The sequence below is a fragment of the Xenopus laevis genome, chromosome 3L (genome assembly GCF_017654675.1).
Source record: "Xenopus laevis strain J_2021 chromosome 3L, Xenopus_laevis_v10.1, whole genome shotgun sequence".
Lineage (NCBI taxonomy): Eukaryota > Metazoa > Chordata > Amphibia > Anura > Pipidae > Xenopus > Xenopus laevis.
The window spans coordinates 30240331-30267493 of NC_054375.1; the positions used below are offsets into that span (position 1 = coordinate 30240331).

A 27163-nucleotide genomic window follows, 5' to 3' on the forward strand; every position below is an offset into this window, starting at 1 on the left:
GCTACAATAAATTGTACTTACGTTTGATTAATACAGCCCATGCCACCTCAAATTTACTTGGATGAAAAATATACAACAGCACCCATACTGGAATTTTTCAGCCCAACAATATACTGAGTACAGTAGAACTATGATGGTCAGTGCTGCTTTTTGAGCACTCTGTCCCGCACCACATTAAGCAGGATGTTAATGTGTCCTTTTGGGGCCTCTCTACAAAGAATTATATAAATTACCTCATTAATACTAAAACAGCAGGGACTGAAGGCCTCAATAACAAAGCTGTATTATAATTGTACGCAATTGAGACTGTAACTCAGCAGCGAACCAAAAATTCCTGGCCTACAGTAACCTCTTGGAGATGGCAAGTAAAGCAGAGAAACACATTAAAAAAAAACACATCTATGGCATATAGACTACTTCCTTTAGTTTGTGAAGTTCATTTGGTTCCAGAAAAAGTATAAATTAATATTCATGGTATGTATGAATATTGTATGCAAATTAATAATTTTGTATATTTTCTACAATTTTGTTCGTGTTTTTCTTTTGGAGATCTAGAAATGTCCACCCTATCCAGAACAAAAAAGCCCCTCAATACTAGTGCCATCAGGAGTTTACTATTCAAGTGAATGGGAGATGGTTTTAGTAACTTGTGCCACCTGCAGAGAAAATGCCTGGGAGGCAGTAAATCTCCTTTTGTGCATTTCCTTGAACGCCTAATCTGTCGGTCAAACTGATCTGGTGGATGGTGCAATCTTCCAGCTGTACAAATGTAAACAGCAATTCAAGCTACTGGAGAGTTGTACTGTACCCTTGGCCAGCGGAAGTAATTTTAAGCCACAGGAAGTACACAGTAAGGATTTTGGGGGTGGGGGGGCTAGTATTTAAAACATACAGTTTGATCCTTCTAGAATTCTTATGAATATTACATGAATTTAAATGCAGCCCAAAAAATTGTGCTTAGGCAAGAAGGCAATGACTTCATTCAGAATCCGATGAATACAATGTACACATTGTGAGGTCCACAGTTGACAAACATCACATATTTTGTTTGTAAGTAGGAAAAATGTTATAAGCAACAACAGTAAAATGAAAAGGTACACAATATCCAAAAGACCTGGGTAAAGTACTCTCAAACTTTAGTCTAGACGGTTTAGGGGAAACCCGACACAAACATAGTTTGGGGTATATAGTTTTGTTGAAGTCTAAAAATATGAGATTTAGCACGTAATGAATGGACCTGTTTGGGAATAAATGATGCTTAAAGTAGTAGTATAAGTGTAGATCATTGTGACCCTGCAGCTTTTGTTTAAAAATGTACCTGCCATCTATATTTGTGAAATGCTTTTTGTACTGAAAAATAAAGAAAAAAAAAAAAAAATGTACCTGCCATCTATACACTGTTACAGACAAACTGCTGTTCTGAGGCAGTCAAAGTACGCAAGTATCTGTGTTGATGGCATCATCAAGAGAACATCAGTATTATTTTCCATATATTAAGGGGGAGGTTTATTTAAGGGGAACTCCACACAAACATAACTTAAGCTTTTTGAAAAGTAAACCTAATTTCAAGCAACTTAGAAATATAGATCAATTAAAAAATGTACAGACTTTTCATGATTTTTAATAGTTTGGAACAGTTCCCTAAGCCCTCCTGCTGATCTATCTGACTATTTTCCTGAGCTGGCTGACTACTGTTACTTTATATCAGCAGCCATCTGTCCTTAGCCTGCATCCTCCAAACCCCACAATTCCCTTCACACATGATTTCAATAAGGAACGGAACATCACAGTGCAATGCATTGTGGGTTATGTAGTTCCTGCATGCTGTCTGTAAGCTGTGGAGAAGTTGTTACAATTTGTAACATCTGTGTTTAGTCCCTCCTTCCCTGCCAGGATTTCAAATGATGCAGAAAGAGAACTCTTAAAACAGCTGGATTTCAGCATGGAAAATGCCATTTATTCACACTTTTTAAAGAAACCGGTAACTTTGATGGTTTTATTGGGGGTTTCTGTGTTATGTGGGCCTCTTTATCAAATTTTGATTTGGAAGCCAGAGTTCCCCTTTAAGGATCGAGTCACACCATCTGAAACCTGTCGAGGTCATGTAGGAGTCAATAGCAGAGCCCCTTGAACCATTTGAAGATGTTAATAGCTCTCATGATGATTGATTTTTTTCAGAGGCTTTTGCCCAAAAATTCTATCATTTCGAGCGCTGTTTTTTTTTTCGCTGAAAACACGGTTAATTTGAGTTTTCGGGTTTCCCAACTCAAACTTGCTAAATTGCGTTTTTTCCATTCAAGTTTTTTCTTACATAAGAGTTAATTCGAGGTATAAAATTCGACCTTTGATAAATAACCCCCTATGTGTCTAAGCAGTAACGGAACTAGGTAGGGACGGGCCCTGGTGCAGCCAGGCCCCCCACCCTTGCCGTGCGCATTTACTTTGCGGCTGCAGCCGACTCCAGCTGGCTGCAGTGCACACAATCTGCCGGGGGGGCCCTGCGGGGGTCCGGGCCCTGGCCCACTTGCACCCTCTGCTCCCCCAGAAGTTACGCCACTGTGTCTAAGTGAATTAATTATGCCTATTTATCTTGTGTCTGGAGGCCATTTTCTAAGTCTGCAAAGTAGTAAAATTACTGAAGGCGAAAAAATACCCAAAGACACAAGATTTCGATTGTGAATTTGCAAGTCATATTTTATGTTGTTTTCTCTTTTGCACCTGAATAACATAAGCAAAGTAATTATGTACAGCATGTAAAAATAAAAAATTCTTTTTTTTTCCTGCTTAAATGGAGATGCCAATGCATTTGTAGACCATGCCATTTGTGCTACAAGCAACCTTTGAAAATATATATATATATATATATATATATATATATATATATATATATATATATATATATATATATATATATATATATATATATATATATATATATATTCAATTATATTTTATAACAGAGGGGACTGATATGTTTTGTAAGGCATGCCAAGCCAGAATACTACTTCCTTCTTGTCATCTATCTAACCTGTTAGTCAGTGACTTAGGTAGTGTTCTGGCAATGACATTAATCATCTGTTCACTTCAGCCTTTATATATAACTTTTAGCATGACAGACATGGATATTCTGAGATAATTTGCAGATGGTTTTCATTTTTTTCTTTTATTTTTGTGGTGTTTCAGTTATTTAGCTTTTTGTTCAGCAGGTCTCTGGTTTGCAAGGTCTCATTTACCCTAGCAACCAGGCAGTGGTTTGAATGAGAGACAGGAATATGAATAGGAGAGGGACTGGATAGAAGATAAGGGGTAAAAAGTAACAATAATATTAAAATTGTATTGTAAACTCACAATAGCTTTTTGTTTTCTTGGGCCAGTGACCTCCATTTGAAAGCTGTAGCACAGGAAGGCAAATCATTCAAAAACTATAAAAAATAAATAATGAGGGCCAATTGCAAAGTTGCTAGGAATGGGACATTCTATAAGATGCTGAAAGTTAACTAAAAGATGAAGCACCATTTAAAGTAAATCGAGTTAACAATACATTTTTGTTTTTTTGTATTTCTTTTTTCTTCCACAGAATGAAACGAGGTAGAGTAACAGTAACAATTGATAGTCAAGTTGTAAAATCATCACAGAGAATGAAAAAACTGAAAATGGAGAGCCCATCATCAAAGATGTGCAAACCACAAATGCAGCCCTGCATGTTAGACTGGGGCAATCTGCCACACCATGTTGTGCTGCATATTTTTCAGTATCTCCGTTTAGTAGATCGTGCTCGTGTATCCTCTGTTTGCCGGCGGTGGAATGAAGTTTTTCACATCCCCGAGCTATGGAGAAAGTTTGAGTTTGAACTGAATCAGCCAGCTACTTCATACCTGAAATCCACTCATCCTGATCTGATTCAACAGATTATCAAAAAGCATGCAGATCATCTTCAGTATGTTAGCTTCAAGGTAAGACTGTGGAAAAAATATATATTTTCATAGGGAATCAGGTTTTGTTTAACGAAAGTTAAACTTATGTACATAGTTCAGAGTTGCTGGGAAACTATTTTAACCCAATCCTGTAGGACAGGGGTCCCCAACCACCGGGCGGCGAGCTGTGCCGAACTCGACTGCCTTCTGTCTGTTTTTGCATCTATAATAGATGCAAAAACAATGAAAACGGTCCTAAATTACCTGCAATTGCAGCTCGCTGACTCGCTATTAACATAAAAGCTGTGTGAAGCACAGGAAGCTTTCTAATGATAGCGAAAAGGACCAAAATATGGTTTTGACAGTTTTTTTTTTTTTTTTGTAAGCCTGAAATGCACCCACGCATCCCCCCCCCACCGGTCCTCTTCAAAAAAAGTCTTGCTTGAAACTGGTCCGTGGTGCAAAATAGGTTTGGAATCGCTGCTGTCGAAAATATAATGTAAAATGAATTCCAGAGGCACAGGGAGATTAAAGGGATCCTGTCATCGGGAAAACATGGTTTTTTTTTTCAAAATGTATCAGTTAATAGTGCTACTCCAGCAGAATTCTGCACTGAAATCCATTTTTCAAAAGAGCAAACAGATTTTTTTATATTCAATTTTGAAATCTGACATGGGGCTAGACATTTTGTCAATTTCCCAGCTGCCCCTGGTCATGTGACTTGTGCCTGCACTTTAGTAGAGAAATGCTTTCTGGCAGGCTGATGTTTTTCCTTCCCAATGTGTCTCAGTGAGAATGTGTCTCAGTGAGACATGGGTTTTTACTATTGAGCGTTGTTCTTAGATCTACCAGGCAGCTGTTATCTTGTGTTAGGGAGCTGTTATCTGGTTACCTTCCCATTGTTCTTTTGTTTGGCTGCTGGGGGGGAAAAGGGAGGGGTGATATCACTCCAACTTGCAGTACAGCAGCAAAGAGTGAAAGTTTATCAGAGCACAAGTCATATGTCTAGCCCCATGTCAAATTTCAAAATTGAATATAAAAAAATCTGTTTGCTCTTTTGAGAAATGGATTTCAGTGCAGAATTCTGCTGGAGTAGCACTATTAACTGATTCATTTTGAACATGTTTTTCCCCCATGACAATATCCCTTTAAGGGACTAGGCCAAAAATACCACTTGTATTGCCAATTTTTATGTATATGACTAAATGTTCTGTGTATATTTGGACCGTGCAAACTGTAGAAGTGTAGGACATTTCCAATAGTTTATTCAACCATAAACACCTGAGCCCAGGTGGCCCATTCCAAGGCACAAAAAGTGATCAAATTCTTAAGGCCAGAAACAATGGAGCTGCTATTGGAGAACTCAGTTTGTTAAAGGGCACCTGTCACCCTAAGAAATAATTCCAAATACTATTTTATGATATTAGTCAAGCAAAATTAAACTTCACTTACACAGCAGCCATTTTGTGGACACTGTTATTAAGGCAAGGCTTGTTTATGTGCCAAAATGGGGCACCATGCCCTGGCTATACAATTGGATGTTGAAGGCAGAGGGGGGAATGTAAGGGGTGCAGTATCATCTAGGAAGTGCAGAATGGAAACTGGGGCAGGCAAAATATGACAAGTTTTTAACTTCATTGGCGGGTTGGAACGGGCCTACAAATAGATTGGAGGAGGTGGGTGGGCTCGGGTTGGTAGCGGGTCGGTTCGTGTTAAGAAAAACCTGACCTGTATATCACTAATAGGATGCACACATCACTTGCACGACAAACAGTAAAAATTATGCCAAACGAACTTTGCAATGAGTCCTACTAATTGATACAGGATATAAAGAGATCTTACTATATATCTGCTTAATAGATATCAAAAATAGCTTACAAAGTAAGCAATGTACATACATTTTTGGTTAACACAACCCACACCTGCAGAAAAAAACTTACAAAATGGAATGCTTTATTCAAAGGTTGAAAACAAGAAAAATATAGGATAATCTGTCTTTTTTTTTTCCATATAGAATGAAACATTAGCAAATAGGAAAAATAATAATGTGCCTTTTTCACCTAGGTTGACAGTTGCACAGAGTCAGCAGAAGCCGCTTGTGATATTCTTTCCCAGCTTGTGAACTGTTCCATCAAAACACTTGGTCTCATATCAACGGCAAAACCTAGTTTCATGAATGTATCAAAGGTAGTGTAAATATTTATCAAGCTATGGTCAATAGTATTAACAATTCGCTCGTGTATACCTTCACATATGTTTACTAACTCACATACAACTATATTTTAAGGAGATGGATTTGCATTGTAGGTTACAGAGAGAGAGAGAGCTACTGAAGCAGTACTTGCTTCTACAAAAAATCTTTATTTACACATGTTTTGGGCTCTGGGCCCTTTACAAGTGTAATTCCCAAACAGTGAACATCTGCATTTATGTTGTAATACAGCAAGTGACTTGTATAGGGACCCCCCAGAGCGCACAATTTCAATACATTCTAGAATAGTCCAATAAAGTTCAATGTATCAGTGATAATACAGTGCCTGTTATTTCTCAAAAATATGTGGTTAAGTCCATCTAAAACCAAAGAAATGGGCCTGCCATCCACTAGCCTACCCAAAGGAACCCAACAAAAGGATATAACCTGACCAACAGAAATGTTTTCACATAGCGAAATAAAGAAAATATAGAAAAGTTGCCCACCTTAGCATTATGTTTTTCTTACATTCTAAATTTCCCTTTTCCTTATTGCTCAAAAGGGCAACTAATTAATGTTGGCAATCAGATCATAACATATAACTGGCTTTAGTTTTACAATACACATTATTGCTACAAAAACGTTAACACTCGAATCATTGATCATACCTAGAGGATATAGGTATCCAGAACCACTCTATTTCCAATAGGCACTGTCTGATATTACCACTTCTCTGTAAGGGGTCAGTAATTTTTAATGCTGTGGTTGACGTCTCTAAAGTGTCTGGATACACTTGTATTAGGCAGGGAACCCTGTTTATAGTTGCAGATATCTCCCTGATGAAATTTGATCTGTGTTTTGATGTCCCTCACTGTCTGGTCTATACCCTTTGCCACAAGGACATTTCAATAAATATATTACCCTCTGTTGGGTGTCTCACCTCATTCCCTTTTATAATAGAGGGGAGGCATATACACCTCATGCAGGAGAATGTATCTGTCTTTAGATGTTTTGGGGCATTAGTCTGTGAACTGTAGTACATTATATATCCCTTATAACTTTTCCCTCTAGTATAACTGGACATTGGGGAAATAGGACAGATTATTTAAAGTGCTTTATCCTGCAACAATAAAGACCTAGAATGGGGGGTAAACCTAGACTGAGATCCGATTATAACTCTCCACATACAGTATGCAGCCACCTTTACTGGTTTGTTATATATAAAGGAGCATGTTAAGTATTGTGTGTGTGTTGTGTGTATATATATACACACACACACACACACTCACTCACTCACTCACTCACTCACTCACACACACACTCTCTCTCTCTCTCTCTCTCTCTCTCTCTCTCTCTCTCTCTCTCTCTCTCTCTCTCTCTCTCTCTGCCTGGAAGAGTGCAAGAGTGTACATCTAGGCCAGTGCTGCATACAGATACAGCTAGCGTTATCCTAAAGTGAAACTTAAACCTATGCCAGATGCCTATTTCTGGAACAAAGATCTATTCCTTGCTGCTATAATTAGAATAGAGCAAGATAAACTGACCTCCTTTTTGGAAGATGTTACCAACTCAAAAGTGGTGAAGGGCTTGACATACAAACCCTAACACTATTAAAAAATGATTCGAAATGTTTAAATGTTCCTTATGAGAAAGCAAAATTGAAACATGTTACTGTTAAAATTGATGGAGAGCAAATCAGACCACAGTCTTGCAGTGATATTTTTTTTTTTTTTGCAGCCAGAGCATATGCAGGTTTGAGAGCAGGTTTAAAAGCTTCCATATCGTTTACACATCAGATTAGTCCGAATATGTATTATGACTACATTCGTTTTGTAGGATATGTTCTGTTGATCCAACACACCATCCTACGAAGTGCAGATGGTTGAGTGCAGAAGAAGACTTCCCATTCCTGTGGTACTGGGATTCCACTGGTACCCTAAAAAGGATATTTCAATAGTAAATGGGAAGCAAGGCGATGTTAATTAGATCTCAGAGATAAGTTGCTTTAGCATTCATGCATTCTTTTTACATTCTTGAGCTTCAACAATTACTTTAGGATTATTTGGAATAAATTGTTTGATATCGATCACTGAGAAACCCCCTTAGGATGGTTTTGTTTTCTCAGTTGAAACAATAGGTAAAACACATTTTCAAACCAAGTCCTGTCTTCTAAGATCATGTATAATATTTGTTTTTGAAGAATAGTGCTCATTCTTAAGACTAAAATATAGCAGCAACTATATGATACAGATAGATCAACTTGATAAGCAAGGAAGCCCTGAGCCTAGCACTTGTCCTGACCAGGTAGAAAGGACTGTTCTCCATTGAACCAATTGCACCCAAATAAACTGGCTTACAATTGGGCAACTGCTTTATCAAATTCAGATATTTGCAAATGCAATTGAGCTGGAATTCTGAATATTAAACCTTCCATTATGGGAAGAAAACATAGCTGATTGCTCCAAAATAGCAAAAGACAAGTATATGAGCCTATGTGAATCAAGTACAGGTATGGGACCTGTTATCCAGAATGCTCGGGCCTAGAATTTTTCTGATAATGGTTCTTTCCATAATTTCGATCTTTATACCTTAAAGGAAAAGGAAAGGCTAAAATTAAGTAAGCTTTATCAGAAAGGTCTATATAAATACACCAGTAAACCCTCAAAGTAATGCTGCTCTGAGTCATCTGTCAAAAGAAACACTGCATTTCTTTTATTCTATTGTGTACATATGGGCTTCTGTATCAGACTTCCTGTTTTCAGCATAAACCTTCAGGGCAGGGCTTGAGCATGCTCAGTTTGCTCCTCTCCCCCTCCCTCCTCCCATCCCTGCTGTAATCTGAGCTCAGAGCTGTAAGTGAGCAGGGAGAGACTCAGGCAGGAAGTGATGTCACACCAAGCTTATATGGCAGCTTCTATCCTAAACAAACAGACCATGTCTAGAGCTGTTTACTCTGGTATTGTAAAGCATTCCGCAGAATAAATATAGCGTTCTAGCTTGCACTATTGTGGCTAATCTGTTGGCAATAAACTGTCTTGTAGCTTTCCTTCTCCTTTAAGTCTACTAGAAAATCATGTAAATATTAAATAAACCCAATAGGCTCGTTTTCCTTCCAATAAGGATTAATTATATCTTGATTGGGATAAAGTACAATGTACGGTTATTTTTACAGAGAAAAAGAAAATGTGGATTATTAGTATAAAATGGAATCTATGGGAGACGGCTTTTCCGTAATTCGGAGCTTTCTGGATAAAGGGTTTCCGGGTAACGGATCCCTTACCTGTATTGTGATTTAAAATTTTAAATTTGAGACCCCCCCTGATTGTTTAATGATGTTTTAGACATAAATTCTGAGCTATACTTTTTTCCTTTGCAGTCTCATTTTGTCGCTGCACTCACAGTGGTGTTTGTGAACTCAAAGTCACTCTCCTCCATAAAGATTGACGACACTCCCGTTGACGACCCTTCATTAAAGGTTCTGGTAGCAAATAACAGCGACACGTTGAAACTACTAAAAATGAGCAGCTGTCCACATGTTTCTCCTGCTGGTAAGATTTTTTTTAATCACAATATGGCCATCCATATACTGATTAATGGCACTAAAGAAGGTTTTGCACAATTTACAGTGTGCATGTGGTGGCTCCTTGATCCTGGCCAACATATGCATTTACATGGATGTATCCAACAAACGCCGGACCTAGCTGGCTGTGTATGGCCTAAATATTGAGTTGGCTGCCTGTAATATTATGATTGATAGCATCATTCTCTTTTTTGTATCACCATTTCATTTACAGAGTTTATCTGTTGAAATTTGGCACTGAATGTTCCACCTTTAGACAAAATACCGGATGCATTAATAGATTGTTCTAGGTTGTTCATCTTTGAGTTAACTTTTTAGTATGATGTAGAGAGTGATATTCTGAGACCATTTGCAGCTGTTATTAATATTTTTTATTTTATCTGTGGTTTTTGTTATTTAGCTTTTTATTCAGCAGCTCTCCAGTTTGCAATTTCAGCAATCTAGTTGCTAGGGTAACCTTTCCCTAGCAACCATGTACTGCTATGAATAAAAAAACTGAAATATGAATAGGAGAGGGTGTGACTAGAAAGATGAGTAATAAAAGGTAGCCATAACAAACAATGTCTAGCCTTAAGCTGGCCATAGATGCAAATATCCGATCGTTCGAATACTGGAACGATCAGACTTCCCCATCTCCCGACCTGCCACTAACCTTCAGCAGTAAAAGAACAGATCAGCCGAAGTTCTGCCCCTGACAGCAATCATAGGAAAGTTATGTCCGACAAAGCTGGTGACAGTCTCTCACTGAAAATCGTACGATCGGCAATACATGCAGAGAAATTAGTCAGCCGACAAATCTTTTAAACTGTCCGATCGACCAAACGACTGATCTCCATGGGACGAAAAATGTCGGGACTCTCCACACACGAAAATCATTCGATTCGAGGATTCGTATGATCGGATATTTGCGTCTATGGCCAGCTTCACAGAGGTTTTGTTTTTTATATGGGGTCAGTGACCCCTGTTTGAAAACTAGAAAGAGTCAGAAGAAGGCAAATATTTAATAAAAAAAACCTTAATTTGGTCATTCTATAACATACAAAAAGTTAAAGGTGAACCACCCCTTTAAATGTTTTGAGGTTCACATAAAGGAGAAGGAAACGTAAACCTATTTTGGGCTGCAAAGTTTTTAGGCACCACTTAGTGATTGTAATCACTTATCTGCCATTTTCTTTCTTCCCCCAGGCTTCCCCTTGGCAATTCTGTAGGGCTCAATACAGAAAACTTCTGTACTGTGCATGTACACACCCAAACTGAATGGGCCGCAGAATACTGGGGGGCAGCACACTGCAAGAAGTACCCTAAACTAGTGCTCCTTTTTTTTTTTTTTTATAGAAAAAAACTAGGGATGCACCGAATCCACTATTTTGGATTCGGCCAAACCCCCGAATCCTTTGCTAAAGATTCGGCTGAATACCGAACATAATCCTAATTTGCATATGCAAATTAGGGGTGGGAAGGGGAAACATTTTTACTTCCTTGTTTTGCGACAGTCACACAATTTACCTCCCCGTCCCTAATTTGCATATGCAAATTAGGATTCGGAATCGGTTTGGTCTGGGCAGAAGGATTCGGCCGAATCCTGCTGAAAAAGGCCGAATCCTGGATTCGGTGCATCCCTACAAAAAAACACAACAACCTTGGGGTAACGAATAAGTGATTAACAACTTGACATCCTCCAGTGAAATATCACTGGGGAGTGCCAAGTTGTTAATCACTTCCCTGTAACGCCTCTAATATAAATATATATATATATATATATATATATATATATATATATATATATATATATATATATATATATATATATATATATATATATATATATATATATATATAGTAAATGTATAAAGTAGTAGTAAGCAAAATAATCAGTAGAAAAAACAAAGTTACGGTCCCTGAATTATTGTTATTTAACGGGTTGAAAGCATTCAAGCAACATTAACTTCTTTGTCACAGCCGTTCTTAGTTTCCACCACAGTTTTCTTAGGGCCTATCCCAGATCTCAGGGAGGGTTAACTCTTACCATTCCGGACTCCCACTGCTTGGTTCGGTAATCCGGTGCACCTTAGCACCCCTTTACCACTCCGCCAAGCCTTCCCGTCTCAGTGATCCAGTGCTCGACCAGCACCCCTTTACTATTCCGACCGGGATCACTAATAGTCCTTCTTCTTGCCCCAGGCCTCCTTAACCCTATCCTGTGTCTTCCCTATATTCTGGGTCCCTGACTTGTGAGATGTCCACGGAAAACTAATTTCCACTACACTCCTAGGTGGGGCGAGAAACTACCCTTGCTAACTTCCCTATCTCAGACACCTAGTGCCTGCTAACTACAAACTGCTGTGCTAGGTTCTACCTTTCTTTCCTTCCTGCCGTAGATCTTCTTCAGGACCGTTCTTCCTTCTCTGACCGCATCCTCCCATTAAAGACATCAACTCTAGGGTGTGGTCTCCTTTTATACCTGCTAGCACTCTGCTGGTGGGGGAATAAATTACACTTTTTTTACCCTTGAGCACCCCCCTGGTGGCCAATTACCCAAATAACACACTCAACAATTTTCACACATACTCACACACATTATTCTATCAACTTTCAACCACAAATCAATTACAACATTTGGTTCACCCTCTTTACACACTGGTCAACATGGCAAATTAGCAGAATAAATTCTCAGATGTGACAGATCCCTGAACTGAGTGATATTCATATTACATAACATGGATAATATTTGAGACTGATGATTTGATCAGTGCATGTATGGCTAGCTTTGCAAAATACTCTCTAGGGCTGATTTACAAAACCTAGGTGCTACATGGCACAAGTGCAGCTGCCAACAGCAACCAGTCATCAATTTGCGATGAACAGTTTTGATTGGTCGCTGTTGTGGAAAACTGCACTAGTGCAATTAACCACCAAATCGGGCCATTCATTTTCTAGTTCCACTATATCTCAAAGTCAGTGAATGGAATGAGTAAAAATACAAAGCCAAATAGTTACCTATTTCACAGTCAAAATAAAATACATGTCTGACCATTGGGGTCAGGAACAATTTATCCTCCTGCGAGAGAAATTGATGGCTATATTGCTATGGTATCGTTGTGCATTTCTCTTATGATCAGCCTACAAAAGGTGAAATCCACACTCAAGGGCAGATTTATTAAAGGTTGGGTTGTTTTCTCCATGAAAAAACCCTATTTTTTTTTGATTTATTATACCCCAGAACTGGAAATAGCTTGAATCCAAAAATACACCATCAAAAACGTGTCAAGGTCATGTAGAAGTCAATGGCAGAGGTCCCTTGTACCATTTGAAGATGTTTGTAGCCTTCATGATGTTTGAGGTTTTTTTCAGCGGGTTTCGCTCAAAAACTCGAGTGATTCGAGGTTTTTTCACTGAAAACTCAATCACGTTTTTTTAACTCCAATATCGCTGATTTGAGTTTCTTTACATTAAAGTTTTTCTTAAATTAGAAACCATTCGAGTTGAGTTCATTTGCGGTCTAAAAACACTCGCATAGCTCTAAAATTTGACCTTTGGTAAATACCCCTCTCAATGTTATTGTATTTTGTTCGATTCTGGTATGGGATCTCTTCTCTAGAAAGCCAAAACCTTAAGGTCCATTTTAAGCAAATAGTTTGATTGATTGAATTTTTAAACTAAACTTCCTTTTCTTTGTTAGATTAAAACTGTGCCTTGGTCCTAACTAGGCTGCATAAATATAGTTGCAACTGTTTTGAATGTCATACATTATAGAGAAATTAACCATCTGACCTATTTTTAAAGGGATCCTGTGTGTGGCAGATCAATGTCACGGCCTTCGAGAGCTGGCTCTTAATTACCATCTTCTGAGCGACGAGCTATTACTGGCCCTTTCCACCGAGAAGCATGTTCGCCTTGAACACCTTCGAATTGATGTTGTAAGTGAGAATCCAGGTCAAACACAATTTCACACTATTAAGAAGCAGAGCTGGGATGCCGTTATCAAGCACTCACCCAAGGTGAACATTGTCATGTACTTCTTTCTGTACGAAGAGGAATTCGATGCATTCTTCAGAGAAGAGACTCCTGTCACACATCTGTACTTTGGCCGGGCAGTAAGCAAAGCGATGCTTGGACGAATTGGTATGAACTGCCCACGCCTAATTGAGTTGGTAGTGTGCGCCAACGGCCTTCAACCACTGGATGATGAACTCATCAGAATTGCGGATCGATGCAAGAACTTGACTGCTATTGGTCTTGGAGAGTGTGAGGTTTCTTGCAGCGCGTTTGTAGAGTTTGTAAAAATGTGCGGCAGAAGACTGACCCAGCTATCCATTATGGAAGAAGTACTCATTCCCGACAACAAATACAACTTGGAGCAAATTCATTATGAAGTTTCAAAGCATCTTGGTAGAATGTGGTTTCCAGATATGATGCCCACTTGGTAACCACTGCGGTACAATGCGTCCGTTTTTTAGAATTCTGTTGGCCTTTGGATCTACTTACTATGCAACAGTCGCATTCTAAAATATATGGTGAAAATATGACTTGATTGATACGGTTTATACTGGATAAAAACGTTAAATGAATCATGTGATTGTCTGTGAAGGGTTCATTCATCCAGTTCATGATACATTGGGTCACATTTACTAAAGGGTGAATTGTGGATGTTTTGAGAAAATTTGGCAAAAAGACACCACAACATCGTCTATTTACTAAATGGCGAAGACGACAATGCATAAGCAAAAACCTCAGCGCTAGAGAACTTTTGCCAGCGAAAAATTCTCTAGCGAAAGTCCGGTAATTTATTTATATTAAGTATGAACGCTACCCTTTTTCGCTAAAGTGTATTTCGCTAGGTTGAGGCTGGCGAAGTCCCATTATAAACACACAGCAGCCACTTAACTCGCAATCAACATTGCCCTTTCCATGCTACTTTTCGCCATGGTAAAAATTCTCTGGCGAAAATTCGTCAGAAAAAATTGTCTAGAGAATTTTCCGTACTACTGTTGTATGGGGAAATATACTGGCGATTTTTCACCAGGGGAAAATTCACCACAATTCTTTTGAAAAAGTGAACTTACGATTTTTAGTAAATAGGGAGATGTGTTGTGAAAATACACTTGGCGAACTGTGGTTAAGTTAGGTGAAGAGAAAATTCACACTAAGGGGCAGATTTATCAAAGGTCAAATTTTGAAGTAAAAAATACTTAGAAATTCCACCATCGAATTAAAATACTTTGACTTCGAATATCGAAATCGAAGGATTTTTCACCGAATTTGGCCATCGAACGATCAAAGTAAAAATCGAACGATTTTAGCGTACGATCAAACAATTATACTTCGATGTGTAAAGACTTAGCCTATGGGGACCTTCTAATACATTTTTCTAACATAGCACTTTCGGCAGGTTTAATTTGTCGAACTATTGAAGAGACAGTACTTTGATTATCGAATATTCAAACTATTTTAATCCGAATCGAATTAGAAGTAAATTCGCAGTCTTAGTATCCTATTCGATGGTATAAGTATCCAAAAAATTATTTTGAATTTTTCTACTTCGAAAATTCCCTCTTATTGACTTCGACCCTTGATAAATCTGCCCCTTAGTAAATGTGCCCCATTGTGTCTAAAAGTCTAAAGCTGCTGGCCTTGTTGAGTAATCTTGACAATGTTATAGCACTCAGAGCAGCTGCTAAATAATCACTATAACACAGAACATCACCATAACAAATGTTATGGGGTTTTTTTTATTAGTTACTTTTAGTGAGACTATATTTTCAGATGAAATCGTTGGAAAACAGTCCTGTTTCTACAATATTAGTAGTATTAAAAGGCCCTCCACCTAAAAACTATTTTTTGCACAGTCAGAAAAAGTACTTTCCAATAAACATTAATTATACATTGTCAGTGGTTTAAAAGTTATTTGTAAATGTAAATTGCAGTTGACATTCTCTGCTCTCTTAGCTCTGGCTTTTCAACAATGTTGCCAGCCAGTGGATTAAAAGTATTGGAGGAGAACGGACTCCTCTTATATTGTTTTAGTATCTACAGACAATTTTTAAAACCATTTAAAATGTTTAATGTATGCTGAAAAGTTGCTTAGAATGACCATTTCTTTTGTACATGTTTGGGACCCCTATCTAGAAACCTGTTATCCAGAAAGCTCAATTACGAAAAGACCGTTTCCCATAGACTCCATTTTATCCAAATAATAAACACTTTCAAAAATACAATTTCTAGGTAATAATAATAATAAAAAACTAAGATATAATTCATCCTTATTGAAGGCAAAACTATCCTTTAGGGTTTATGTAATGTTTACATGATTTTCTAGTTGACTTATATAATAAAGATTCTATTAGACTTAAGGTATAAGGAAATCCCCAGGTACTGAGCATTCTGTATAACAGGTTCCATACTCTAACTGTATTGAAAAAAAAAAAAAAAAGTTTTAGGTGGGGTATGAAAAGTTGCATTCAGACCACAAAAACTAAGGGGCAGATTTTCGAAATTTGACCCTCGAATTGAAATCCTTCGACTTAGAATCTCGAAGTCGAAGGATTTTTAGCGTATTCGAACGATCAAGTAGAAATCATCGATCAAACGAGTAAATAGCTCGAATCGAACGATTTTTAAAGATCGATCGAAGGATTTCTATTCGATCAAAAAAACTTAGAAAAGTGCTGTGGAAGGTCCCCATAGGCTAACATTGCACTTCGGTAGCTTTAATTTGGCGAAGTATGAAGTCGAAGTTTTTTTTAGAGACAGTACTTCGATTATCGAATATTCGAACGATTTTTACTTTGAATCGAAGTAAATTCGAAGTCGTAGTATCCTATTCGATCGAAGTATCCAAAAAATTACATCGAATTTCGAACTTTAACTTCGAAAATTCACTCGAGCTTAGTAAATCTGCCCCTAAGTGTAGACCGATTAGCAGTTCATGATTTGTAAATTTTTTGCGTCATTTGTTTAATCTCAATTTATAAATATAAATACAGACAGAAGCTTATATATGTTGTGCATATATAAATATATATAATACATTAAATTGCAATAATGCTTAAAAGTAACGATTTTGCTGTATATACACAGGGTATTTAATTTGCTATGTAAATAATGAATTCTTATCCCTAGGGAATAGTAAAGCCCACAATAAGCTTGTTAATTCGATTTCAGTATCTTCTACAAACTCTGTATACTGTTTGTAGGTTTGGTATGCACTGTAGATAAAGCACACAAGGTGTAAGAAACATTGTACTCGGCACCACTCGATTATACCTTTCCTGCTGTGCTCTGGCGGCATCTACACTGGTGACATTATTGTATAAAATTAGATTTGTTTTTCGTTGTATAAAGCATCATCAATAATAACATTAACTATTAATTCTCCCCAATGTACAAAAATATGGCTTTTAATAGTATTGCAATAGTTTAACTGCACTTCATTTTATTTTTCTTACTGTTCAGATTATTAATAGTTGTTTTCTTGAAGGGGGGGAGCAATAAAGTGATTTTCTTGGGGAAACAAATAAAAATGATATCCACTTAAATGCATCATTTGTAACATGGTATTTTCCATCGAAATGCTCCAAACATTATAAAACATTATCGTTGTATTACATGGGAATGGAGTTTCAATAAGCCAATACCATACATAGTTTACTAAACTTTGATTTTTTTTCTGGTCAAGGTTTTTTTTTTTTTGGGCAAAATAAACTCAAATTATTCAAGATTTATTATACACCGAAGCTGCAAAAAGACTGAATCCGAAAATCCGCCATCTCAAACCTGCCGAGTTAATGGGAGATGTCCATTTAAAAATTTGAAGATATTGTGATCTATGCTGGCTTTCATCCGATAATCTGAAAAAGTCAACCAGAAGAAATCTTTGGACATCAATCCATGTTGAGTTTTTGCTTGATTTTATCTCATTTTTTCCCAACCCGACTTTTTTCTAGTTATTTTATTGATAATTAAGATAAAATGGTGGATGGGCATTTGGTCGAGCTTGGTTTAATAAAAATACGAGATATGAGTAAATAACCCCCAAAGAGTTCCCATAATGGGCTGTACTCGCACATATAGGAGCAGATTTATCGAAATGTGAGTTTAGAGCTTAATAAATAACTCTCCCACGTTCTATTCCTTCCTATAGGATTTTTAGTCACAATTTGATAAAAACTCACCCACATTTTTTTAGAACCATATTTATTTATTAAGCTCTAAACTCACATTTTGATAAATCTGCCCCATAACATGCCTAATGACGCTAAGTAAAGCTAATGCTGTTATTAAGGTGGTGGCATTCTCATCCCAGGAGCCACTTTGGCGCAAGAAATCTATCACCATAACTTGCACACCATTTACCTAAGAAGCTGCTAATTTGTACCCACATGCATAGCATATTAATCACATGCAATGCTATTTTATAGCCCCCTACCAATGGTGCTGGAACTGCGGGGGGAACCAGAGCCGGGCCAGACCGAGCAGGCGCCCTAGGCAACATGCCCGACCACGGCGCCGGCTGAGTTGTGCGCATGCACAAGTTCGCGCACATCTCCTTTAAAGGAGAAGCAAACCCTTAATAAAAAAAAAAAACACCTACTCTCCAGCTTAGCTGCCCCCCCTGGAAAATGCCCCTTTACATACGCCTCCGTGCAGATTCTGTCCAGCGGAGTTCACGGGCGCCATCTTCAGCTGCTTAGTTAATCCTTGGAATGAGACTGGTGCTTCGGCAATTTGTCAGTTTCTCTGCATGCAAAGTTGTCGCAAAACAGAAAATTGCTCCAACGGGATATTAAAAAGTGGTATAAATTGTCAGTCGCTTCCTCCCTTTGGTCCTCCCCTAGGTCTCCCACCGCACCTGCCTTAAATGGCAGGGACACACTGGAACGGGACTGTTGAGGCTCAGACCAGCAGCCAGTAGATTTTGGGATATGAGCTTCACTGGCATTTCAGAGCTTGTGAGCCTCAGTAGTGGATAGTCCTTGAATATTGGTGAGTGGGTGCAGAATTGTGTGGAGAAGGCTTCTCGCAGCTGAAAGTAGGAGTGCAACCTCAGATTGTATGGGGCCATTTTGAGGGTTGTGTAAGATGCAAAGGTATCGTCAATCAGAATATACGTTTTTTAAAGCCCCCTTTTGGAAGTTGGGGAGGTCGGTAAAGTGGATAAGATTGGCGTTCCTCTAGAGTGGTAGATGAGGGGTGGGGGTCCACCCCTGTTGTACGGAGTGCCGATGTCCAGGCTGTCTGGACTGTTGTTATTACTGCCAAGTCTTTAGGGATCTGTTTGTGCTCTTTAGGGAACGTTCTGCATGGCTTCCACAGAGCCAAGGAATGAGGCCTGCAGTTGCATGTTAGGGTTTTCAGCATTTGGCACCAGCCACCAGTGGACATATGCTGCGTGTGCTGCCAAGTAGTCAGGCTTGAGGTTAGGTAGTGCCAGACCCCCGCTGTCCATAGGGGCATAGAGCGTCTCCTTGGCTATTCTAGGGGCCCTATTGTTCCAGATGCTGTTACAATCTTTTCAATGCTCTGGTAGTATTTGTTCAGTGTGTGCACTAGGGAATTACAGAACAAGTATAAGAATTTGGGAAGAAATACCATCTTGAATATGACCACTCTACCCCACAGCGTGAGTGGCAGGTGTTGCCACGCAGTCACTAATCTGGTAAAGTGTTGGGGTGGCTGGCTCTAAGTTCAGTTTGCTAAAGTCACATAGTCAGATTCTTGTGTATAGGATTCATTTTATCTTAGTCTGGATCAAGTACAAGCAGTGGCGTAACTACAGAGGAAGCAGACCCTGCAGTCACGAGGGGGCCCGGGGGTACAGGGGGTCTGCTTCCTCAGTAGTATGCACAACTGGCAATCCAGACCTCTGTAGGGCTTCTGGAGTGCCTTGCTGCCTGATGGAGTGGGGGTACGAGTGATTGGAGATATATATATATATCCCCCCAATTTCTCAAAGTGCCATGTTTTTATAGTTCTGGGGTATTTATATGTGAAATTGCGACTGTGCTATCCTTCTATAGTATTTGTGAAACCGTCAGTGTACCATGCCTCTATAGTACTGGGGTATTTATGCATGGAATTGCTACTGTGCCATCCTTCTGTCAATTCTGGGGATAATATACATGAAATGCTCCCACTATTTTGTGCAGAGGGGGTCCTGCCATCCAAAGTTACGCCACTGACAAGCTACTGTTTAATTATTACAGAGATAAAATTGCTACTGTTTAATTATTACAGAGATAAAATGGTGTCTGTGATAGACTGCCTTTCTGCAATTGGGAGCTTGCTGGATAACTGGTTTCCAGATAACAGATCCCATACCTGTAGTTATAATTAATCTTTACTGATGGCACAATAAGCCTATTGGGTTTATTTTATTTTTATACCTTATGTCTACTAAAGAATTATTTAAAAAGATTAATTACAGAAAGATGCCTTATCCAGAAAACCTCGGGCCCTGAGCATTCTGGGTACCAGGCTCCATACCTGAATGAAAGTGTTATTTCACTGTACAGAAGGATATACACATTCTAGAAGCAAAGGACAAGGCATGAACAGTAATTTAAATACCGGTACATATTTAGAGCAATTTCTTAAACTGATGTTCTATGTACTAGTTATGAGGGGGGTGTTAAACACTGTTCCCTCATATAGGACTCTAGGAAAAATAATCTCCAACCCGTACTGTCTAGAATTAACCCCCCAGCCTTGGCAATAACATTTTTCATTTTAAATCTCATCATTAATTAGCCATCAGTTAACTAGCGATAATGCAGAGCTCGGCATTTCTAGTTAACAACCCCCTTTCTTTCACCCTTTAGAGGTAGATCATTGCTTTACCAGTGTACGAATAAAGAACCAACATGTAGTAGCTTCAATTTTCCTATTTTGCTTATGAAAGCCCTAGTGATATAGGGATGCACCGGATGCACTATTTTCGATTTGGCCGAACCCTTTGTGAAAGATTTGGCCGAACCCAATTCGAATCCTAATTTGCATATGCAAATTAGGTGTGGGAAGGGGTACTTATTTGTTTTATGACAAAGTTAAGAAATTTCCCTCCCCGCCCCTAATTCACATATATGCAAATTAGGATTCGGTTCGGCCAGGCAGAAGGATTCGGCGGAATCTGAATCCTACTGAAAAAGATCGAATCCTGGATTCGGTGTATTCCTAATATTATATATAATAGGCAAAAAATATGTTCAACTTGAAGTTAATGCTCCATTCTAAATTAATACAAGTATAGGAATCCAAACATGGCGATTGCACTTGAAACTGCACTTTGGAAAGTAAATGAGCCCTAAGTTTACATTTGAGAGAAAAAGAAGATCCACAGAGAACTGATGGGATGCTGTATAACAGAACTTTCTGGATAACAGGTAAGCAAACTACACACACTTTTGGAAAGTGCCCATTCTCCCAAATGCACTGTAGGACATCTAAAGAGGATCTCCCCTCACAATAATTTGCATTATGATAAATATATAAAGGAAATGTTTGTTAATGAAGGTTGCTTAGCATTGCATTTACATTATACAACCATGTTTTGTGTGGAGATCACCTTTAAATTATAATCTATAGTGGGACTAGGTTTTACATTTATGGGTTCAGTTTTTCCACTCACAAGGGGCACCAATCAGGGTTTCCTCTCTCTCCTTTTCAGGCTAGCAATTGAAGCCCATGCCATTAGAATTACAATAGGCATGAATAGTCTCTTCTATAAAGGCTTGTGCAACCAATTAAATAATTAAGCCTAAATATCGACATTCCTTTCCAGGGGGATCCAGTAACAGTGCTGAGAAAAACAATGGAGATGATCAACCACTTTTGCCACTTTGTAGGGTTTCAGATTAACTGGAACAAATCCCCGATTCTGCTATTGAATTAACACATACTATTCATTGCAACGTCTATCTCCAGAGCATCTACCCAGGACACGTCCAGAAAGATCAAATGCAGGTCCTCACTCGTTTTAAACACACGGTTGCATCAATGTGCATACATCAAAAAAAAAAAAAAAACCCTTCTGAAGCCTTCCTTCCTCACATCAAGATCATATTAAAAGTGTATATTTGCTGCTGAAAACCTTGTTAAATGAAACTTTTTTTTGGAAACCAAGACAAAATATTAAGCCCCGACCCCTTTTCTTACAAACAAAATATGGTGGAATAATGCTGGAAAATACTACTAATGCACTTTCCCTTTAGAATTTGTAATGTGCATTCATGCTGCCCAAGACACCCAATTCTTTCAGCACACTTTGATATATATGCTGGGCCAATATAACCCAGCTTTCTTTTTCTCTTAAATATTGAACACGTGAATTAAATATAACTTAGCTGATCTCGGCCATGGCACACCAACACAAAGGGTTGCAGAGACCCCCAGCCCCTGAAGTAATTTTCTCTTGGTGAAAAGGAAGTGAAGGATATAACACAAAGGTAAGTTAATATTTTTGATAAACGCACTACCTTTGCTGAACTATAGAATCATATTATACCTCCCATAAAATCAGGAACTAAAACATAAAATATTTATGCCATGCAGAACCCTATAATATTACGTCAAGTCCATTATGTGTTAAGAGTAGCAGCTTACAAGCCACAGTCCGTCAATCCTTAGAAGAATGTTACAACATAATAGTTCATATGTTCCCAAAACAAAATAGCCTTTTAATGAAAAAATTAACCTGTAATGAAATGGTTTCTTTTACATCAATCTGTTGTTAATGTGCCTTTATTCTAATTTCTAGTGGGACATGGGGTCCTTGGGAATTACGGACATCGAAATGGCAGAAGGAAATCCAAGTAAGTATAATTTAACCACATATATTACTATGAGTATGTATGTAATCATTGCAGAAGTCAAGTCATGAGCCTGTTCCAACCCACTGTTTTATTTAAAATTCAAACATTCTCATGCATATGCATATTTGGCTTGCAGTACCAATATGATAGACAATCTACAGTTTAACATATGTTTGAGAAGTAATTAGAAAATAAATGTATAACAATCTTTCCAGATCAGACTGCACCATTCACAGATGTCTTTTCTTAAATGCCTTTATTAAGAAATGTGCTATGACTAATGATAAGACAGATGCTGGTCTGAAACTTTCTTTAAGCTTAACGTGGCTGCTACTGTCGGAATTATATAGAAAGTGATAATTTGCAGTTGGTTTTAATTACCTTTTTATTCAGCAGCTCTCCAGTTTGCAATTTCAGCAGTCTTGTTGCTAGGGTACAAATTACCCTAGCAACAATGCATGGATTTGATCAAGATTGGAATATGAATAGGAGAGGCCTGAATACTTGGAGTAATAACTTTTTTTTTCTTGTTCCGCCTGGATGAGTAATGCAAAGTACATGATCTGCACAGCCACAGCTTGCGTTCACAATGTTGAGGCCCAACATTTGAGCTTTTATGGGCATGAAGCCAAGTAAAATTAAATTTTAAGAATTAGTAGCACAGGTAAACCTGTGATACAAGTACATGATAGTGCTCACAATCATGATTAAAAAAAAAAAAAAAAAAAACTCTTTTTCCTGTATCACTGAATAAATAGTATATTTTTCTCAGCAGCACCAGCTTTTTGGAAATCAGCTTCTGCTGTTCTGGGTAAATAAGGTTCCAGAAACAAGCAAGGCATGAAGAATAATAACTTTATTTAAAATCCTAAAAGCAAAATCGACAGAGTGGTTTCGTTAAGAATAAAATCATGATAAAAGCTGTGAAAGAGACTAGTGATAAATAGGACATTTAAAAAGCACATATGGATAAGAATGTATAATTTTCAGCAGCATTCTTCCACAGAGATTACGTTCTAAAATACAACATATAAAAAAAAACAAATTGCACTAATGCAGGATTGTGGTTCAGAGTCAGTCATTGCCCAGTCAGCATTTGTTTCTGTTTCCTGTAAAATGAATAATGACAGTAAGTAAAACCGTTTATGGGGAGGGTGGGGAAGGTGGGGAAATAAACCCTGCTATTTTCATCTCATTGCCCTTTCCCCCGGCTGCATCAGGGGTTGCAATACAACCTGTGCATCTTTACTATTCACCTTTAGCAAGTTCCTTGCCTGAGTTGACAAGTCTCCAACATCACTAATCCTAGACCAGTGATCCCCAACCAGTAGCTCGTGAGCAACATGTTGCTCTCCAACCCTTTGGATGTTGCTCCCAGTGACCTCAAAGTAGGCCATTATTTTTGAATTCCAGGCTTGGAATAGAGTTTTCCCACAACTCTTTACATTTGAATGTGGCTCGCGGGGTTAAAAAAAAAAAAAAAAAAAAAAAAAAAAAGTTGGGGACCCCTGTCCTAGACGATTCATTTTAATCCACTTCCAAGTACAGATGCCGACTTCACATTTAGGGCTCTTACACACGGGCGTTTGTGCGTTCCCCCGTGTTGCTCTTTCTTCCGTGCAGCCACAAGGGAGCGCAGGCGTAAACACTCAATTATTGTCAATGGGGCTGTACTCGCACAGACGCACTTAAGCGCCAAACGCAGGTTGGGACGCATCATGCTGCGTTTTACCTGCGTTTGGCGCATACATCTATCTGTGGGAGTAGAGCCCCATTGACAATAATTCAGTAAGTCTACTCCTGCACTCCCCTGCAGCTGAACGGAGGAAAGCACAAACGCCCGTGTGTAAGAGCCCTAAAGGCTGGCAGCAATTGGGACCCTGAATGTGGCCTCTAGACTTTTAATGGTGTGTTTAATTGTAAAGCGTTACACTTACTGGGTCTTTTTAAAGTAAAATATTAACTTACCTTCCCGCAAAGGAGCTTTTGGGAACACATTCTCTTTGACATCATGCTTGAAAGCTTTGGACGGATCGAACCTTTTCACTCCCTCGATTTCATTCAGGTGCGCCTGCAGCTGCTTTTCTACCTGCTTCTCTTTTGCAAGTTGAGCACGGAGTTTGGAAACCTCCTAACCAAGAGAAATTGAGCGAGCATGTACTTAGCACAAAGCAAACTACCTTTTTACTGTAAAGTCTACACATCCCAATAAAGAATGTAGAATCCAATGTTTGGAATAAGACATATAAACTAATCTTAATTTCCTTGGGAACTATAGCTTAAAGATACGGAGCAGTAATAGATTATGTAATTTGGAAAACAGAAAATTGAACAAAACATGGTTGCTACAGGGTTTGGAAGCCTATGCCAAAAAGGCTATGCTTTATTAGACTAGAAAGGCACTTGAGGTGTACAAATAGAACGTATTACAGAATGCTAGCAATTAAGATTTCCATGACAGATTTATCAAGTTTAGTAAAACAGTTCTGTAGACAGAAAGCTCATGATGCACCAGGAATGACCGGTGCCAATAGATACAACAAGCAAGCAAAATGATGTGCTGGGAATCTGCAGGGAAATATTCAACAACTTCAGAAAAGAACTAGGAGATTTATAAACGTTGATGTCCATTTACCTGTTTGAGCTCAGAATTCTCCGTTTTCAGCTTCATCACATGCTTGATCTTCTGTTTCTGATTCTGATGACCCAGCAGTTTTGCATATGCCTCACTAAGCTTGTTCAGTTCATCCTGAGCTGCTCCATGCTCATTAAGCATGGCGTTCTTTTCAGCTTCGAATGCGTCCAGCTGTTGCTGTGGAAGATAATGTTGAATGTGAGCTAATCTAGTAATACACAGGCACAACACGATTTAAGCCCATGATTCTCCCAGAATCAACTTGTTTGCCTTATTGATATGGTGCAAGAACACTTTATAATAAGCCACTAACCCCCTTAAGAAGCCTGTACGTCAGGCAGACCATAGCTAAAGGAGATTTATTGTTCGCAGGAAGTTTAAGAATTTGCCCTTCAGTAACAAGCAGCACTAAGAGTAAATATGTGCCCAAAGGCTCTAGCTAGCAGTGACAGAATTACTACTGTATCATCTGTTCAAAACAATGGCTGTGTATGAGCCATTAGTCCATACATACATAAGACACCAACCTTGAAAGGTCTGACTTTATTCTGCAACTCTTCATAAAGGGTGCGCCACTTGTTTGCTTCTGTTGCATCCTGTTCATCCTTTGCAGATTGTTTCCTATAAATATATCGGTTATATACAGGTTTGATATGAAATGATTCAACGTAAAAAAGATCAGCGGGAAAGTCAGACAGGCTATGGAGTAAATGGTTTAACTAAAGGGTAGAACACAGAGCTAAAAAGCATTGAGGATTTGAAAAATGTTGCATCAAATATATTATGCCTCCTGTTTTGCAATAACGAGTACTACCGCCTTTTTAGTTACCGGTCAGATTAGCTAGCAATATAATTAATAAAAAATAATTCAACAGCAACAGCTGATCCCTTGATGAGGTCATCTTATGGGCAGACTATTGCATGATTTAGCCATTTGTGTGCTGGACTCATTCCATCTGATCGAATCACCTGGCACCATGACCAAACATTGTGATGAGACAGGGACCAATGCAGACTTGGCAGCAGAGGAACACAAGAGAACGCCAATTGGTTGGTGCAATTTTTAGCCTGCCTGATTTGTTGGATAGGCATCTAAAATGATCCAATAAGATGCAAACTATTTGAATGGGCTTATTCTGCAGCTTAAACTGAATAAGTGTATAGTGATTAATAAACACAAATTATAAATTCACACATCTTAAAAAAAAAAAAGCCTCCTACTGGCAAGGCTGCAAAGTTCACCAAAGGCAGAGATGTCACACACATGGGCACGGCACGTAGAAAAAGTTAAATCTCTTACTGCAAGTAGCTTGTACTTTAAAGCTTGTCGGTGTAAAGCTATTCTCATTTATGCAGGGTCCGGTACTGCTGTAAATATCTGCATTCTGCTTTCAGCCTCTCCAATCAGGGTGCAGTTCACATTACAGACAGCAAAATCTACCAATCTAGCACTCTAGTAGGCGGGGCTAGGGAGATTGCAGGAACTGAAGGCTTCGGCAGAGCAGTGAAGACCTGTAAGCTTTCACCTGCACTCCTCACTAACTGAATCATTGCTGCAGGTTTTACCCCTTCTCCCAAAGGTACTATATATATATATCTATCTATATCTATCTATATCTATCTATATCTATCTATATCTATCTATATCTATCTATATCTATCTATATCTATCTATATCTATCTATATCTATCTATATCTATCTATATCTATCTATATCTATCTATCTCTCTATATCTATCTATCTCTCTATATCTATCTATATCTCTATCTCTCTATCTCTCTATCTCTCTATCTCTCTATCTCTCTATCTCTCTATCTCTCTATCTCTCTATCTCTCTCTATCTCTCTATATCTCTCTATATCTCTATATCTCTATATCTATTTCTTCTACTCCCCAAAATAGAATGAGGCATTTACACTCTGTAGTGGGGGTAAAAGATTACTGAGAAAATAAGAGTAGGATAAAGGGGAACAAAGTGCAGAAAAATGTATAAGAGATAGAAGAAGATAATGTAGTGTGTGGGGGGGATAGGAGT

At 38.4% G+C, this 27163-nt stretch overlaps 2 protein-coding genes across 6 annotated transcripts in view; one reads left to right on the forward strand and one right to left on the reverse strand.

Annotated features, from left to right (window-relative positions):
* The window catches only part of fbxl21p.L, a 31376-nt gene extending 16553 nt beyond the window's left edge, over positions 1-14823 (forward strand). For all 5 annotated transcript variants that reach the window (XM_018252022.2, XM_041586075.1, XM_041586077.1 and 2 more), the window contains 4 exons: positions 3578-3953; positions 5979-6101; positions 9482-9653; positions 13469-14823. In XM_018252022.2, coding sequence (XP_018107511.1) covers positions 3578-3953; positions 5979-6101; positions 9482-9653; positions 13469-14112 — 1315 coding nt within the window. In that variant the 3' untranslated portion in view covers positions 14113-14823. The remainder of the gene's footprint in view (positions 1-3577; positions 3954-5978; positions 6102-9481; positions 9654-13468) is intronic.
* An 8507-nt stretch (positions 14824-23330) lies between these two features.
* Positions 23331-27163, reverse strand: part of hmmr.L (hyaluronan-mediated motility receptor (RHAMM) L homeolog) — a 28349-nt gene continuing 24516 nt past the window's right edge. Inside the window, 4 exon segments of the mRNA NM_001094467.1 lie at positions 23331-23600; positions 24460-24622; positions 25127-25303; positions 25654-25747. Of these exon segments, the coding sequence (NP_001087936.1) occupies positions 23581-23600; positions 24460-24622; positions 25127-25303; positions 25654-25747 (454 nt within the window). The 3' untranslated portion in view covers positions 23331-23580.